The sequence below is a fragment of the Halichoeres trimaculatus genome, unplaced genomic scaffold, assembly GCF_033239565.1.
Source record: "Halichoeres trimaculatus isolate MK-OKI-2021-1 unplaced genomic scaffold, fHalTri1.1 fHalTri1_scaffold_2, whole genome shotgun sequence".
Lineage (NCBI taxonomy): Eukaryota > Metazoa > Chordata > Actinopteri > Labriformes > Labridae > Halichoeres > Halichoeres trimaculatus.
Genome location: NW_027437180.1, coordinates 30,247,757 through 30,263,581, shown reverse-complemented (window position 1 = coordinate 30,263,581; position 15,825 = coordinate 30,247,757). Strand labels below are relative to the sequence as shown.

Genomic DNA, 15,825 nt, shown 5'->3' with positions numbered 1-15,825 from the left:
AGGGCTTTAGATGATATGTTGCTGTACAATTTACAACAGAGTGTTGCCAATTTATAAGGACTGTTTAAAGACAAAGCTTTTAAAAACTGCTGTTGTATGTGTGTGTTTGTGTGTGTGCATGAAGTCCTGCCAGGCAGAGATCTTCTACAGAGTGTCAACTCGATCAGGCAGCACGACCTCTGACAGCTCAGTGGAGCCTCTTCCCTCTCACGAGCCCTCCCTCACCACATGTGGATTTGTCAACAGCTGCTACTTTGTAAGTGCCCAACAAAAAGTTTTATGTGTTCTGTTGTATTTACTGTCTGGGGCTCTCTACACATTCAGTAAGAGTTTTCTGTTATTTTTGAGAGAGTGTGAGCATGTGTGGCAGTTAAGCTGAGTTAGAGAAAGGACAATAAGTACTCCAGTCTTGCAGCACAATACAGGAGAGACAGAGAGAAGGAGAGTAAAGAGGCTGTCAGTCAATCAATCAGTCAGGCAGAATGATGGAGGGAAATTGAGAGTGGGAGTGGATTGATAGAGAGGAACGTGGTGTAGATAAAACATTGATCCAGAGAGAATAGACTGATGGAGATAGATAGATGTGCCAAATTGAGATTCTGGCACATCTGTCAGCTGGATAGTCGAGCATGAGCCTGTGACACAAGAGCTAAAATAACTGATAGAAAAACAATGTGGAGAGAGCCGTCCCTCTGAATCCTGATGTTCTCACTCTTTCTCCCTTCAGCCTCGATCCACATCTCTGCATGGGATGCCCGATCAGGAGTGTCATCAAGAGGATGAGGATAAGGTAGGATGTTTCATAAACTTTCTACATTTTGTGTCCTTTCTCCCTCACCTCTTTATTCCTCTCCTCTTTGAGCCCAATTGTCTGTTTATAGTAAACCCCCTTGTTTTCAACTATTTTTGTTAGGGATGCACCGATCCAACTTTTGTGGTCCTGATACCGATACCTGGGCTTTAGTATCAACTGATACCGATCCAGTTGCAGTGTTAAATAATAACCTGCATTCCCTACGTTTTGGGTAAAGGGAAAAAAAATGTGTATTTGGAATTACTGAAATTAATAGTTATTTAAACTATACAATATTTTAATTTTTACCAGCCAAAAAAAAGCTTCAGAATGTACTGAGACTCTTTTCAAATGTATATTTTTGGTAATGCAGCAAAAAACAAAGCATGTGCATCAGAGAAAACATTTTAAATCAAGTAGCAAAAAGAGCTGGTTGAAAATAAATAAATAAAAAAGGCATAGAGTTGTTGACCTGGATCTGCAACATGGATCTCTTTCCACCAATACTGATCTAGTATTGGTGCATCCCTAATTATTGTGCAGATGGACTGGAATTGGGTGATAAAAGTTAGCCCTGAGTGTTGGATTTTTTTTGGATCCACGTTCTGGAAGTAAAGAAAAAAGTCAAAGCTTTACTCTACAGCTGCATGCTAACTGTACCTCATGTCTGCACTGTTCAGATTGTACTAATTAAGAATCAGTAGATTCCCTGTAAAGAGGTGAATGTTCAATAGGAGCAAGAAACTTGTAAGAAAACATTTTGAAGTCTTACTGGCAGGTTTTCATTTCAGAAATGTTTTGCTGAGTCGCTCCTTATTGCAACAGACACTCTGTGTGGAGTAAGCTAGATAGCTAACAGAATTATTCTGTCTCTCTCCCCTCGCTTCTCTCCCACCTTTAACCCCCAATCTTTACCCCACCACCATGTGTGTGTGTTTTAATGCTGTACGTAGAAACAGGTGTGGAGTGATTTTGGCGGAAAGATTGATAGTGAAGTGTGGAAGGCAAGTATAACGCCAATGAGTCTTCTTCTTGGTCTTTTTGCTCCACCACCCTTTGAGTGTATGCGTTTATGCATTCTGTGCTACAAATTCACTGCCTGGTAAAAGCATGTGTGAAAATAAAAGTAACTTCACCGACCTCAGCATCCTGTCACGCCTCATACTTTAAACTTATCACTATGGACAGGATATTTCATTCTTTACTTTCACTGCTAAAACGTTTTATTCTTCAGTCTCTTCTGGCACAAACCTGATTATGTTTGCAAACACAAATACTATTTGTTAACTTTCTCCTTGATGCAGCATGCCCCATAACACATAACACACCAACGCCATCTCTTCATCCAGCAAAGTTATTCCTCCCACACTTGGATGCATGCTGGTTGATATTGTGCAGGGTCAAAATATTTACATTTGGGTCTGCCAGGTTTGTGTCCCTCTCTCAGCCCCTCTCCCACATGCCATGTAACCAGTGACTGTCATGGCAGTTATTTATGTCCATGTTAGTGAAGGAGATTTTTGTTGATACTCAGCCAGTGAGATGGTGAGATCCTGGCTGTCAGCCAGAGCCCTAGTTGGAAAAAGCTTGGACTTCACTGGAAAAGTATAAAAAAAGAGTTGCAGATGTATTTAATGGGAATTTTACACAGAGTAAGTGATTCATGTAAAGGGTATGAACTATTATGTAACAGCAGCATGTTTGACAGTCACAAGCTATGTTTTTTTTAAAGGAGGCACGCATAAGTCAACATTCATACTCTACCAATCTAATTTAAAAAGGTTGATGTATTATATCTGGATTGTTTTTAACTCTGAACACACTCCTCAAACATATCATCAGCTAGAAAAAGACCACTGCCAATCCCTGACACATTACAGGTTACATGTCTCAAAGGAGCTTTTCAAAGTGTTTTTTCTTTGCTCAACAAATGTTGATCCTTGAGTTTTATTTCTCTTCATCTTCATGATCCACTTTGTGCACCAGGACCTGCAGGCAGCCACGGTGAACCCTGACCCCAGCCTGAAGGAGTTTGAGGGCGCTACACTTCGCTATGCATCACTTAAACTAAGGTGAAATACCTGCACGGACTCACAAAAATAAACAAACCACCTCTTTGCAAAATTTCGGCCAGCTGTGTCTCCTACTCACTTTCCCTCTCCACATGTTTGGCTTTGTTAGTTTCTTAAATCTTGAGTTAAATCAGTGTCAAACAGTTTGAGGTCAATCAGAGCAGGAAGTCACTGCTTGTACTCAGGAAATGCCTCCATGTTCCTGATTAGTGTAATGACTGCTTGTAGCCTTCAAACCCAGTGCAAGTATGATTTTAGTAAAGTAGGTAATGGCGTAAGTGGTGACAGTGGCACTCTGCTTCTTTTAAAAACATCTTTTTTTTTTCACTGCAGCATTTTTTTCTCCCTCTTTTCTTTCCCAGAAACCGTCCAGCTGTGGAGGAAGAGGAGTCGAGCCGCGTCAACATTGACCCAGAGGCAAAAGTAAGAATCCTTTTCCAAAGTTTGACTTCAAGTCAAAGCCTTCATGGTCCATTTATTTAGTGGTGTTTTGACCTTATAAAAAAACGCAAAAAAGAGCAAAAATAGTCAGATTTTCAGGCAGTAAAGCCTTCTGTACTTTAATCTGTAAAGTCACTTTGATTTATGCGTTATCTGATCCTACTTTTAAACACACAATCAAATAGAATCAACATTCCCAGCACAAATGACTTCTTGGCCTCCAGTGCTGCTGCTGCTGTGTGTGTGTGCGTTTCGGTCTGTTTATGGTATAAACCTGTTTGTTTATGCTGTTGTTTATGTTCACCACAGCCTGTGCTCTCATTTGTCTGTTATCATAACAATACTGCCCCCAAGTGGTGAGACATGAGACGTGCAGTACTGTTCTCCACAGCGTGGCATGAAATACCAAGAGCTCTGCAGCATTTGATGCTAAGATTCAAATGAGACATTTAGAGTTTTTAATGAATGGTCAATGAAACATTACTCAAACAGACGCCGTTCTCATGACACTCAAACTTTTGCACGTAAATGTCAGCACAAGTTATAAATTGATTTGAATATCTGAGTGGTTAAAAAGAAGAGTTGATGAATTATTCATCTGGGCAGAATTAATGTCTGCCACAAACTGCAGAAAGGTTAAAATATACACCAAGAGTGTGTGTGTGTAATGTTCCTGCAGACAAAGGCTCAGTGGAGCAAAGTCATCACAGATTAGAGTTGAAAGCCAACAATCAGCTTGATGACGTGCTGCTGATTTGGCTGTCTACTGTCTGTTTTTGTGTGTGTGTGTGTGTGTGTGTGTGTGTGTGTGTGTGTGTGTGTGTGTGTGTGTGTGTGTGTGTGTGTGTGTGTGTGTGTGTGTGTGTGTGTGTGTGTGTGTGTGTGTGTGTGTGTGTGTCTGGCGCACATTCACAATCCTTAGCAACAGGGACACTTTGATGAATAACAGACGCAAACACAGACCTACAGTCAGGGCATCTGGTCAGATAGCACACACACACACACACACACACACACACACACACACACACACACACACACACACACACACACACACACACACACACACACACACACACACACACACACACACACACACACTCACACACACAACTTACTGTAAAAACAATCCCACAGCAGTATCAGGAACGTGGTTTTACTGAATAAAATAAGTTTAACAAAATCAAGACCTTACTCCACAACAATTTCTATTTTTAAATTGTTGAACACTGAGCAAATAAACGGCGTGGACACTCAACAGGATACATACAGGTCACAGGGTTAGTGTAGGCTATACCCTAAACCCGACAGTTTGCGTATATGTCCTGCAGCTGCTACCACCTGCTGGTCTGAGACTGTGACACAAGCTGTACTAATCTTCTGACATCATGACAGGAGACCCTGTGGGCGTAACTGTGTGTGCATGTCTGCACATGTGTGTGAGTCCTTGTCTGTTTGTCTGTGTGTGAGAGTGAGCCAGACACATGTCAGCACCACTCAACTTCCAGTCAGTAGTGTGATTATCCTGTTATCGTAGACATTATGTTACTTTAAACAGTACAGTGAAACACTTGAGGTCATACTCTTCATCCTACATCTGCTTACACTAAGATAAACATACCCTGATATTTGTGTCTGTTCATGAAAAGAGTGATTGTTGCTATGGAGTGTGATCAGAACATTAAATCCACAGGTGAGCCCTTTTTTAAAGCTCACTGTGTGTCGCCTCTGTATCTGTTTGACCTCTTTTATCCCTGCCTCTGTGGTCTGCAGAGTATTTTCTGAATAGACGGCTGGCATCAAATGAATACTTCATGAGGACAAGTCTCTCTCCCTCTCCTCTCTGGGTCTCTTCTTATCCACCATGTTTGGTTGCCATCATTCTCATAACCATGATTTTATCTGAGTTTATAGTTTTGTCTTAATTCGTATGAATTAAAATTTGATCATTCTGATAAAGGGGTTAAAAGTCATGTGAAAATATTATTTTCAGTCCTTTCAGAGCTCAAAACAGAATCCTACGATCATCTCTTGAAGCAGCTGTGAGGAGTTTGAAAGTGATCTTGAAAAAGTCTCCCTTCTAGATATATGCCTGATCGTAATCCACACTTTAAATGAGATAATCAGTGCCAATATTGCAGGTTACAGGTTATTTTAAACTGCTACTTCTTAGCTTTCAGGTCGGGTCATCCAGGACCGGATTTATTTACTGCACGTCTAGGTCACTATGACAACACCATGCCGGCTGACAAAGTTTAGTAGTGAGAAGAGATAAAACACAGAGATTTGTGTTTTTCTCTGCTAAAAACTATTTCTGTGACTAATTTTGTGGTGATGGTGGACACAGGAGCTTAACTGTCAGACAGAAAAAGGACAGAAGAGCAGAAGAAAGCTAAGCGTGAGAGTGATACAGCCCAAGCTAAAGGCTAATTAGCCTTTAGCTCGAGCTGTATCACTCTATAACACAGAGGCTAAGCTCTTTGTGATAATGTCCATTCCAACCCACAGTCAGCAGTTATTCTGCAGTGGTCTGTTCAAACTCGAAGAGTTTATTAATAAAATGAAGAATGAGGTTATTTTAGCTCTCCTTGGTAGATGACTGGCAGGACACAGCTAACCAGGATTTACTAAGATTACACATTACTGACATGTCTGAGAGCTCTGGGCTGTCAGCTGCGCTTAATATAAACTGCTACTAAACTACTTACAAACTGACAGTGTTTACCTGTTTTCACGTTAGCCTACAGACACGTCGGAGCACCGGGCTACCTATGTCGCTATCAAATAGCTGACTGCTACAACGTTTGCTAGATGTCACATTTCAAATTGTAGCGCCACGTCACTGAACCGATAGATACCTTACCTCGGCACATTGTATGCAGTAAAAAGTTGTCTTGAACAAAGAAAATTTGTTTCAATCCCATCTTCATTTCATTCCAAAACAAACACACGCCTCACTAAAAGTAATTTACGACAGTGTGCATACACTCCGGGGGAGGATGTGCAGTTTAAACAGATCCTCCTCATAGCATCTTTAAAAATGTCTTTATGTGTGTGAAGACAAAGCTGTTTATTTCAAAGTATCATGGTTCTGGTGTGTATTCCAGTGTTTTGCAGTGCGCTCTCTGGGTTGGGTTGAGATGGCTGAGGAAGACTTGGCTCCTGGAAAGAGCAGCGTCGCTGTGAACAACTGCATCCGACAGCTGTCCTACTGCAAGAATGACATCCGAGACACCGTTGGCATCTGGGGAGAGGTGAGGAAGGGATATGATTTGTGAGTTGAGGATGTAAAACACAGAATGACATGTTTGTAATTCCTGAAAATGAGAGACCTAGAGAAAAAAAAGTGTTTGGAAAGCAGGAAGTAGCATTAAAGATTTAAGATCAAAAGGTGAAGGTGGAGCGGAGGAAAGTGCAGCAGATGTTAGTCAGGGCAGAAGTCTGCTTAAATGAATGTCAAAAGATGGAGGGAGAAAGGGAGGAAGAGGAGAAGAAAGTGGAGCAGTGGTATGAAGTCTTTCCCTCTCTATGCACTGGTTGTGTTTAATGTGAAGCGACAGCAAAGAGAGAGAGGGAGAGCTCCATCTCTTTTTTCAATAACCTTTTATCTCCCACCCTCTCTTTAAAAAGGTTTTGATCATTTATTTAGATTCACACACTCATGCATGCACACACCACACACACACTCCAACACAGTAACAGAAAGCCCCTGACCTTTTTAAAAGAATATGTTTTTGCAACTTGTCGAGCTGCAGGAAATGAGGACTCCATGTTTCTGAAATGACATCTGAAGAATGCATGGTGTGTGTCTGCTTAGGGGAAGGACATGTACCTGGTGCTGGAGAACAATATGTTAAACCTGGTTGACCCCATGGACCGCAGTGTGCTTCACTCTCAGCCAATAGCAAGCATCCGAGTGTGGGGCGTTGGCCGGGACAATGGCAGGTTAGTATCATTATGACTAAAGTGACACAATCCCCTTTTTGCTCGACTTCAATTTGCACCATGTCTGTGTCAGAAAAAAGTTGTTCAAAAAATCTCTAACACCCCTGTGATTTAAATATTCCAGAGCCGTGACTCATTGAGGCCTTTATTGGTCTGGCCTAAGTTACTTTTAATTGATGGATTAGTGGCCAGTGTCAACGATGCATCACACTCACCCTCAGTAAAGGTCAGCGTATCAATTGAGGGCAGCAGACGGTTTGCGTGGTGACAGGTAGAGGAGAGGAGTTAATGATTGATGATGAAGGGATACTAATGAAAGATTAATTCATGAGTACAAAGGAAGGGATGAGAGGGAGAACAGCCTTTATTCTCTTTCTCCCCCTGACTGTCAGTCCTTCGCTTTCACTGCAGGGGGCTCAGCACAGCTCAGCAGGGGCCACGAAAAACAAATTCACTCGCAGCAGCAGCACAGCCGCTCCACTGTTTGATATTTCTCATGTTATACGCGTCCAGTATAAGCAAATGTAGCTGACAGCTGTGTGGATTTTGGGGGTCAGAATAAAACCATTAACAAGCACAGTGTAGTAGTAGCATTGAGCGACCAGTAAGGGGCGCCCTGCACTGCTGCTGGATGCTTGAGGATGAACTGAAAGAGGGTGAAGAAGCAGCACAAGGTGATAAGAGCTGTAGAGGTCTGGCTGTATCTTTGAAACACTCACATATATGTGCAAACACACACTTACACACACATTAATATGAATGCACTCAGGGAAAGAGGCAAGCCTGAAAGCTCTTGGCGTCTGCGCAACTGCAGAATTTGTTGCCTGAGGGCTTTCTCTGCTCCCTCACACACTCACACACACACATATAGGAGAACAGGGTACCATATATTTCTATCATTAGTTCACCCTCTTAAATAAAACCCCTGTGTGTTTTTTTTACAAGTACTTAGCCATAATTTCCACCATCCACATCTACATATAACAAGAGACGGGGAGCAGTGGGAATACCTCAACTGCATTAGAACGAAGTAGAGGAGGAGAAGATGGTTAGAGGCAGGCAGAGGAGGAGGAGGAGGAGGAGGAGAGTGGGGTTTTGGCAGGAGATGCAGAGAGGGCGATGAAGCTGCCAGAGGGGGAGGTATGGTTAGTGCTCACTAGCTGTGGAGCAGACAGGGTGAGGAGCGTGTCGCGCCTGCAGGAACACCAGGAATAATTGATGAGAGTGCCAAAGACGTTAGTTTACAGAGGAAAACCTGCCAGAACAGGAACACAAACACCTGTGAGTATTTTAATATTTATTCTTCAACAATGTATATCTACCTGAAGATCAAGAGTGACGGGCATAGATTTGTAAAATCTGGACACAGTTTCCTGCTTAGGATGCTGAGCTGCGAGTCTAGAGGTTGATTTTTACAGCTTTTCAGGTTTGTAGAAACTCAGGTGTGGGACTCAGAGCCTGTTTGGTGGTTGAATGAGATTAAATCAAAGAAAGAAGTTGAAAGTGGACTCATGTTGATTAGAATCTGATGTTTGAAGAAAGAAAAAGTATTCTCGGCTTTAGATAGTAAACTGTGGTTTGTTTTATCGTTAAATATAAGTGTGGATATTTAAGATGGACAGCAACATTAACTGAGGGCACCTGCTATAATTTGCTGCAAATATTTTCCCATAATGCATTTTCTTTATTCTTGTTCCATGTGTTGGGAGTCAGTGTGTCTTGGAAAATTGGGATTTTTAAATCTGGTGGTATAAATCCTCCTTTGCTATACCTCAGTCACACACACACACACACACACACACACACACACACACACACACACACACACACACACACACACACACACACACACACACACACACACACACACTCCTTGTGATTGACTTGAGTGCTCGTGTCAGTCTAAGAGCGGCACCCCGGTGCCTTCCCTTCTCCTGATGTGCCATGAAACTCATTATCGCCTTAGAGATTACGGATTCCCTCAACAACCTTGACATTTTCAGGGACATTCGCATGGTGATAAGATGATATTGGAAATGAGATATCACTCTGTTTTCTGTCCTCCTCTCTCCCCCTCTTTCCTCTGACTTTTATCTCCTCTCCTCATCTGCTGCTGTATTCTGCTGTCGTCTGTACTCTTTTATCTTCATCCTGTACATTGTTGCAGTTCACTTCTAATTTCCTCTCCCGGTATTCCACCTGTCTTCTTTACTCCTCAGACTTCCTTTTATGTTATCTTTTCTTTTTTAAGTTCCAGTCTAAATCTATTTTTTTTTCTTTAAGGCAGTGTTAAAAACCAGTTAAAACCAATTTCACTGAAGGAGATCCCCTCTGTTTTCTTGCTGATTCCTCAGTTTTTAAAGTTAGTTTCTGCTTTTTTTAAAATTTCACCTTAAGGTTGAGTGTGCACGAAAATGACTTGCTCAGCCGCTGGCACCCTTTTAACCCACCTATGTACACACACACACACACTCATACACACCACATGCATATTCTGCACTGCTTGTGAGGCAGTTTAATGGGACGTGGTTCAGGCCAAGCAGAGATGAAGATCGAGTATGCAGCTCAGTGTGTGAGCAAATGTACAAGTGCCTGTTTTCTACCTCAGAGCCTCTCACCCCCTGACAGCAGGGGGTCGCTAAGATGATGAATTTTCTTCCCTTCTGCTAACTATCTTTCTCTCCTCCCTTGCTTCCTTGGACTCAGAGAGAGGTAAACACATTCCTTTCCTTCATTCCTCCACCCTCCTGCGGTATCTCTCCTCCATCTCAGTCGTTCCTTATTGTTTAATTTCCTCTGTGTCTCTTTTTTTTGGTTTCTTCAAAGTAGCCCTTGATGTACTGTAGGATTGAGTACACTCACACTCACACGCGCACACACACTTACACACAGACTCATACACACACACAGGGTTAGAACGTGAAGGTGACCTCTCCTATCCTTCCTTGTCTACAAGCTTTCTTTTAAAGTATACACACACACACACACACACACACACACACACACACACACACACACACACACACACACACACAAACACACACAAACAGCTTCCCCTCAGGGCTTGGCCACAAAAATCTTGTTAAGCCTTCGGCCTGTGTGTTGGATATTGAAGAAAACAACTTGGAGAAAGTTATTTAGAATGTGTATCTCACAATGACGTAAATCAGCTTTTATATTTCCTCTTCTTCTTTGTCTTCATTTTCTTTCTTCCTCCACCATCTCCTTCTCTATTTCATCCAATTTTTGCAGACTTAAACTGTAGTGGGCTCCGCTGGGCCCAGAGAAAAGTTTTTCTCTCCTGTCATTCATGCTGCTCTGTTGATCTCTGGTGTCCATTTTTGTTGTGTTTCTGTGTGCGTCCTGTATTAACGAGACTGATAGAGGTCAATTCATCTATCCTCACTTCTTTCAAAGTTAGACTTACACACAGATAGGAAACATGAACACTTAACCCCTTCACCCTTTAAATCCTAGTCATTCTCAAATCTAGTGAAACAAATCCTCCCTTCGTTTTCATCCTTTCATCCTTTCGTGTGTCCTTGTTTGATTCTGTGTTTTCCTCTCTCCCAGGGACTTTGCATATGTTGCACGGGACAAAAACACCAGGATTCTGAAATGTCATGTGTTCCGCTGTGACACACCAGCCAAAGCCATCGCCACCAGCCTGCATGAGATCTGCTCCCGGGTGAGTGCTCCAGGCTGGAGGGAGGAGGCTCCAGAGATGCTTGAACAAGTTTAGATTTTGAAATTTGACTTTGAAAAATGTTGTGATGGTCATTAGCACATTTAGTTCAACAAACTGAAATGAAACACCCCTTTTCAGTCAGGACCCAAACATTACATTTATTCACAGTATTTACTCAAGCACAGGCTGTTTATAACAACTGCAGCACACTGGGGTGCAAATCTTCAGTGGTGTTTAATTTTAAAATCATATTTGCTCATCGAGAGGGAAAGCACACATTTTGAATCTATGAGTTTCTGCAGTTCTTCAAAAGCCTAAAAAACTAGATTAAACTCATCTTAAAATCAGGAACTACATATAACTTCTCCAAAAACAGAGTTATCTACCCTTCTCTGTTCCGCATTCCCACTCTTAGCTGAATACAGATGAATGCTAACAGTGTTAGAGGAGAGTATTTAAACCATTTTTATCATTTTCTACTTTATTCACTGAACTCGTGTAGAACTGGTGCACTTTTATCCCTTTCCCTGTAAAACACATTTATAGCATTGAGCTTTAATTGGATTTTGGAAAAGATCTTTTTATTCTCTTTAGTTATTTATGTGAACCATAATTTTACACTGAATTCGACCCTGTGCAGCATTTTAAGGGGGCGTTTTATAACTTCACACCCACAGATACGTTTTTATGATCAGTGCCTCAAACAAAGTGTGTTTCTGAAATGTCATTTGTCAAAAGAAAAAGATGGCAGAGTCATTCCTCCATATCAGCCTTCATACTGACACCAACCGTCCCATATTTTACGCCCACCTTATAAGGTCTTAGTAAATGAAGTCTGTTGAATGCAGATTCTTCTCAGATGAGGGCAAATGAGGGAAGTAGAGTTTTTCACAGCAGGGGTTTGCTGAGAAGCAGACTTGTTATGACAAATTCCTGATTAAGGACATGTATAAATTATGTGTTGTGTGTTTGGAGGAGTGTGTGTCTGAGTGTAATTTTCGTCTCTCTGGCTCTGCGTTTACACGTGCTTCTTCTTGCGAGTTGCATTGCAGGAAAAGCTTCATCCTCTTCTTGAAAGAGGTGCTAACGTGTGTGTTTGTGTGCTCCCGGGTGAATGCATGACAGTATCAGGGGTGAAACTGCTCCAGGTTTTTCCTCCTGAGCTCTTTCTTCTCAAGTCTTTCATCTCTTCCCCTCTCATCCGTTTTCTTTCTTACATTTTTCGTCTTTGTCGTTTCACCCTCCTCCTCTGTGTCTCTGCCTCAGTTTACCAACACTGCTCAGTTTCTTTTACACACCATTTCCTCATACTTGTGTATCTTCTTTGCTTTCTTTTTCTCTCTGTCGGTCTGTTGCTCTCTCTGTAGATAATGACTGAGCGAAAGAATGCCAAAGCAATGGCAGGAGGCTCTCTGCAGGACAGGATGCAGGCTGGACTGGATCTCCCTTTACAAGGTAGGCTTCATACATCCAGACCTAATTCACTGTATGCAAAAGCTGGTAAATGCACTAGGTGACACATAAAGCCAACATGCATGCCTTTTTACAGCTCCTTTCTAAGGACAGGGCTGTCATAATTGGAAAGTTAAGATCCACTTTGAGTACATTTTGGCTTTAAACTGTGCAGTATCTCATCGACAAAGAAAGTCATGTTAACATTTGGTGTAATACCTAGAACCCATCATGTGCACCCCCTTAAAAAAGGAAATTGCTGAGTGTATTTCATTCCTCATTAAACACCAACAAAGAGTATTTTAAATATGCACCGTTATCGTCACTATTTACTCGTCTGCAGCCTTTTTGAACCTTGGCGTCAGCTCATTGCTATGCTTCATTGTGCTTTAACGCTGCCATCTGTCAATCATTTAGGAGTGTGAGACTCTGGCAGGTTTGTTTATTCTCAAACCCACTCAGGTGCACTGAATGCAGAAATAAAAGAAGAAAGGGAGACCTATTCATGGCAGAAAGGCTCCATAGCTCTGGTGGTGGAATAATCCACAGAGCACCTTTAATGGTTGTGTGCAGTGAAAAACTTGCCGGGTTGATGGTCCATTGAACCAGCTTAATGTGCCGCTGCTCATCACCTCACCTTCATATTGTCAAACAGCACAGCTTGCTGCTGACAGCTCGTCACATTACACAGCTGCAGTGTCTGTTCCTGCTTAAAAAAAACACACAGAAAACAACTGAACTCTTCAAACGTGAGAAATAAGATGCACAGTGTGAAAAACAGGGAATTCAAGCAACTCTGCCAGTCCAAAGCAGTGTTGTATTATTAAACGACAGCGTTCATTCATTAATAAAGAGTCAAATTTTGTCATTTTTCAAAAAGTAGCTCTTTAACTTTCTCTGCCTTGTGTGGAGCAACACTTAAATAGAATAAGAATAGAAAGAATACAAATCATATTTAAGGTTGAATTATACTCTTCACAAGCTTTGACTTAAAGGTCCCATATTATACTCCTTATCTGCAGTTTTAATATTGATCATTGGTGTCTTCATGAAATGTTAGTAACATGTTTTGGTCCAAAAAGACAATAAATCAAGCACAGCAGCATTGTTTCCAGGCTCTCATAGCCCCTCTGTTCAGAACGGTCTGATTTAGTGGGCGTGACCTTCATATGTAAATGAGCCACCACTGATACTGCCCCGCTCTTCCACGTCACTGAGAGCGGCGCCACGAGCTCTGAGTGCACAATGTTTAGAAAACAGCGAAGCCCGTTTACCATAACATTTCAGGCTAAAACAACAGGCTAACAGCAGATACAGTTAGCGTCCTGAAGCTAACACAGAGACAGGGGGACACTGAGGAAAAGCTCTTACATCTGCTCCACAGCACACAGCATTTAAAATACTCACATTTCCAGGGTCTGAGGTTTGTTGTGGATGGTTGGTAATGTGCCTGGATTCAGGACCAGTCTATTCGCTAGCCCTCTGTTGTACTGTCCAAAGTTGGAAAAGCAGTCAACAGTGAAGTGACTAGCACACACATGCACAGTTTTACTGAGTGTAGCTGGCACATTTCCCTCATAAATGAACTCTAGCCACTTAGTCTTGTCTTCTTCCGAGATGGGAAGCTTGTGCATGGAACTATGTGGCTGTTTACAGCCAAAAACAGCCACACTCCTCTCCCTGCTGCTGGAGACATTTCTCTCCAGCAGTGGGGAGGGGAGTGGGCGGGGAGGGGGTTTGGGGGTATATGCTCCGGTGGACCAATCAGGTCAGACTTGCTCCTGATTGGTCAAAGAGGGACTTGCTGACATCGGCAAACCCCGAAAATTCCAAACAGCTCGTTTTAGGTCAGGATTTTACATTCACAAGCACTACTAAGTACAGGTTTTGTCATTAAATATCACATTTTGTGGGCTGGGAGGAAAACCAAAGACCCAAAAAATTTAACTAAAAGACTTAATAAAGTGATTTTTGAATAATATGGGACCTTTAACTGGGCTGGTGTAAATGAAGCCAAGTTACTTCACCTTTCATCCATATTATTATTGGAGCATTATCATATTTTTTATTGCTTTGACAGTTTCTATGTTTGCTCAGTTAAAAATGGTGATATTCATTCTCTTCAATGTGATCATAAGAGCACATGCTAAATGTTTGTGTGCTTCTCCCCAGCAGAGTTCCCCACACCAAAGACGGAGCTGGTGCAGAAGTTCCAGGTCTTCTACCTCGGGATGCTGCCTGTGGCCAGACCAATAGGTCAGTCTGAAACATAAACACAGACTGAAAAATTAAGGCAGCAATAAGAAGCATGCTGCGTGGCTTATTAATACTAATAGCTAACTTTTGGGATGATTTTGTGTTTGTTTAAACTTCCTCTGCTCCAGGTATGGACATCCTGAATGGGGCAATAGACAGTTTAATCGGTTCTTCCAGCAGAGAGGACTGGACTCCTGTAGCTCTCAATGTGGCAGATGCTACCGTCACAATTAGCAAAGAAAAGGTCAGACTAACTATTGACTCTTCCTTCTGAAGTTTTTCTTTTTTTAACTTTTTCCTCTTTTAAAGCTTTCTGTTTGCAACAATTAAATGTTCCTTTTTTCATTTGACTCACTCCAAAAATAAAACAAGAAACAACAACAAAGAATATTTTTTGAATCTTAAATCAAACTTTCCATTACCTGTGTGCACTTCTTGGAAATGAGTCACAATTAATAACCATATTTGAGCATTTTGCTTATTTTTCCTTAGCTTTCTCTAGCTGTGTTCAGTTGTTTTTCCCTTCAAGATTAGAAATTGTTTTCAGCTCAAATGTTCTTCAAGTTAAAATGTTCAATAGGAAGTTGTAGTTTTACAGGGAAACTTCTAACTCTGTTCTAACTCTGTTAGAATTACTGTGAAAAAACAAAGACTAAAAGTGCACAAAATTCTTAGATTGTTGTAAATTTCGAAAGAACTGATTCTCCTGTTGTTTTTTTCCTTGTTTTGCTTCTTTGATTAACCTCACTCACCAACGTCTCCAACCAGGATGAAGAGGAAGTGCTTGTGGAATGTCGTGTCCGTTTCCTGTCTTTCATGGGCGTGGGGCGTGACGTGCACACGTTCGCCTTCATCATGGACGCTGGGGGCCATCGCTTCGACTGTCACGTCTTCTGGTGTGATCCCAATGCTGGGAATGTGTCGGAGGCTGTTCAGGCAGCGTGCATGGTGAGTCATCAACCAGGAGCTGACAGGAAGATTTCAAAACACTGAGCTGACTGTGAAGACAAAGGGAGAGTTCATAGTTATGAAGTAGACATGAATGCTACCTCAAGTTACCAAGTCACCTTGGACTCTCACAGGGAAAGAGAGCTCAGGACAAATTCAGTGAGAGTTTTTGTCATGGTGGGAAGAATCACTTTTCTCCAACACAAACATACAACATTATCTTTTTAGAT

The 15,825-nt window shown here is 41.8% G+C and overlaps 1 protein-coding gene across 6 annotated transcripts in view; it reads left to right on the top strand.

The window, feature by feature from the left end:
• apbb2b (amyloid beta (A4) precursor protein-binding, family B, member 2b) overlaps positions 1-15,825 on the top strand; it is a 48,353-nt gene that overhangs the window by 28,369 nt on the left and 4,159 nt on the right. For 4 of the 6 annotated variants that reach the window (XM_074685019.1, XM_074684992.1, XM_074685010.1 and 1 more), the window contains exons 6-17: positions 125-256; positions 728-790; positions 1,747-1,797; positions 2,780-2,865; positions 3,228-3,288; positions 6,414-6,560; positions 7,124-7,251; positions 10,825-10,939; positions 12,307-12,394; positions 14,564-14,647; positions 14,776-14,891; positions 15,416-15,595. In XM_074685019.1, the coding sequence (XP_074541120.1) occupies positions 125-256; positions 728-790; positions 1,747-1,797; positions 2,780-2,865; positions 3,228-3,288; positions 6,414-6,560; positions 7,124-7,251; positions 10,825-10,939; positions 12,307-12,394; positions 14,564-14,647; positions 14,776-14,891; positions 15,416-15,595 (1,251 nt within the window). The remainder of the gene's footprint in view (positions 1-124; positions 257-727; positions 791-1,746; positions 1,798-2,779; positions 2,866-3,227; positions 3,289-6,413; positions 6,561-7,123; positions 7,252-10,824; positions 10,940-12,306; positions 12,395-14,563; positions 14,648-14,775; positions 14,892-15,415; positions 15,596-15,825) is intronic. The other 2 variants (XM_074685028.1, XM_074685037.1) reach the window with 2 other exon arrangements.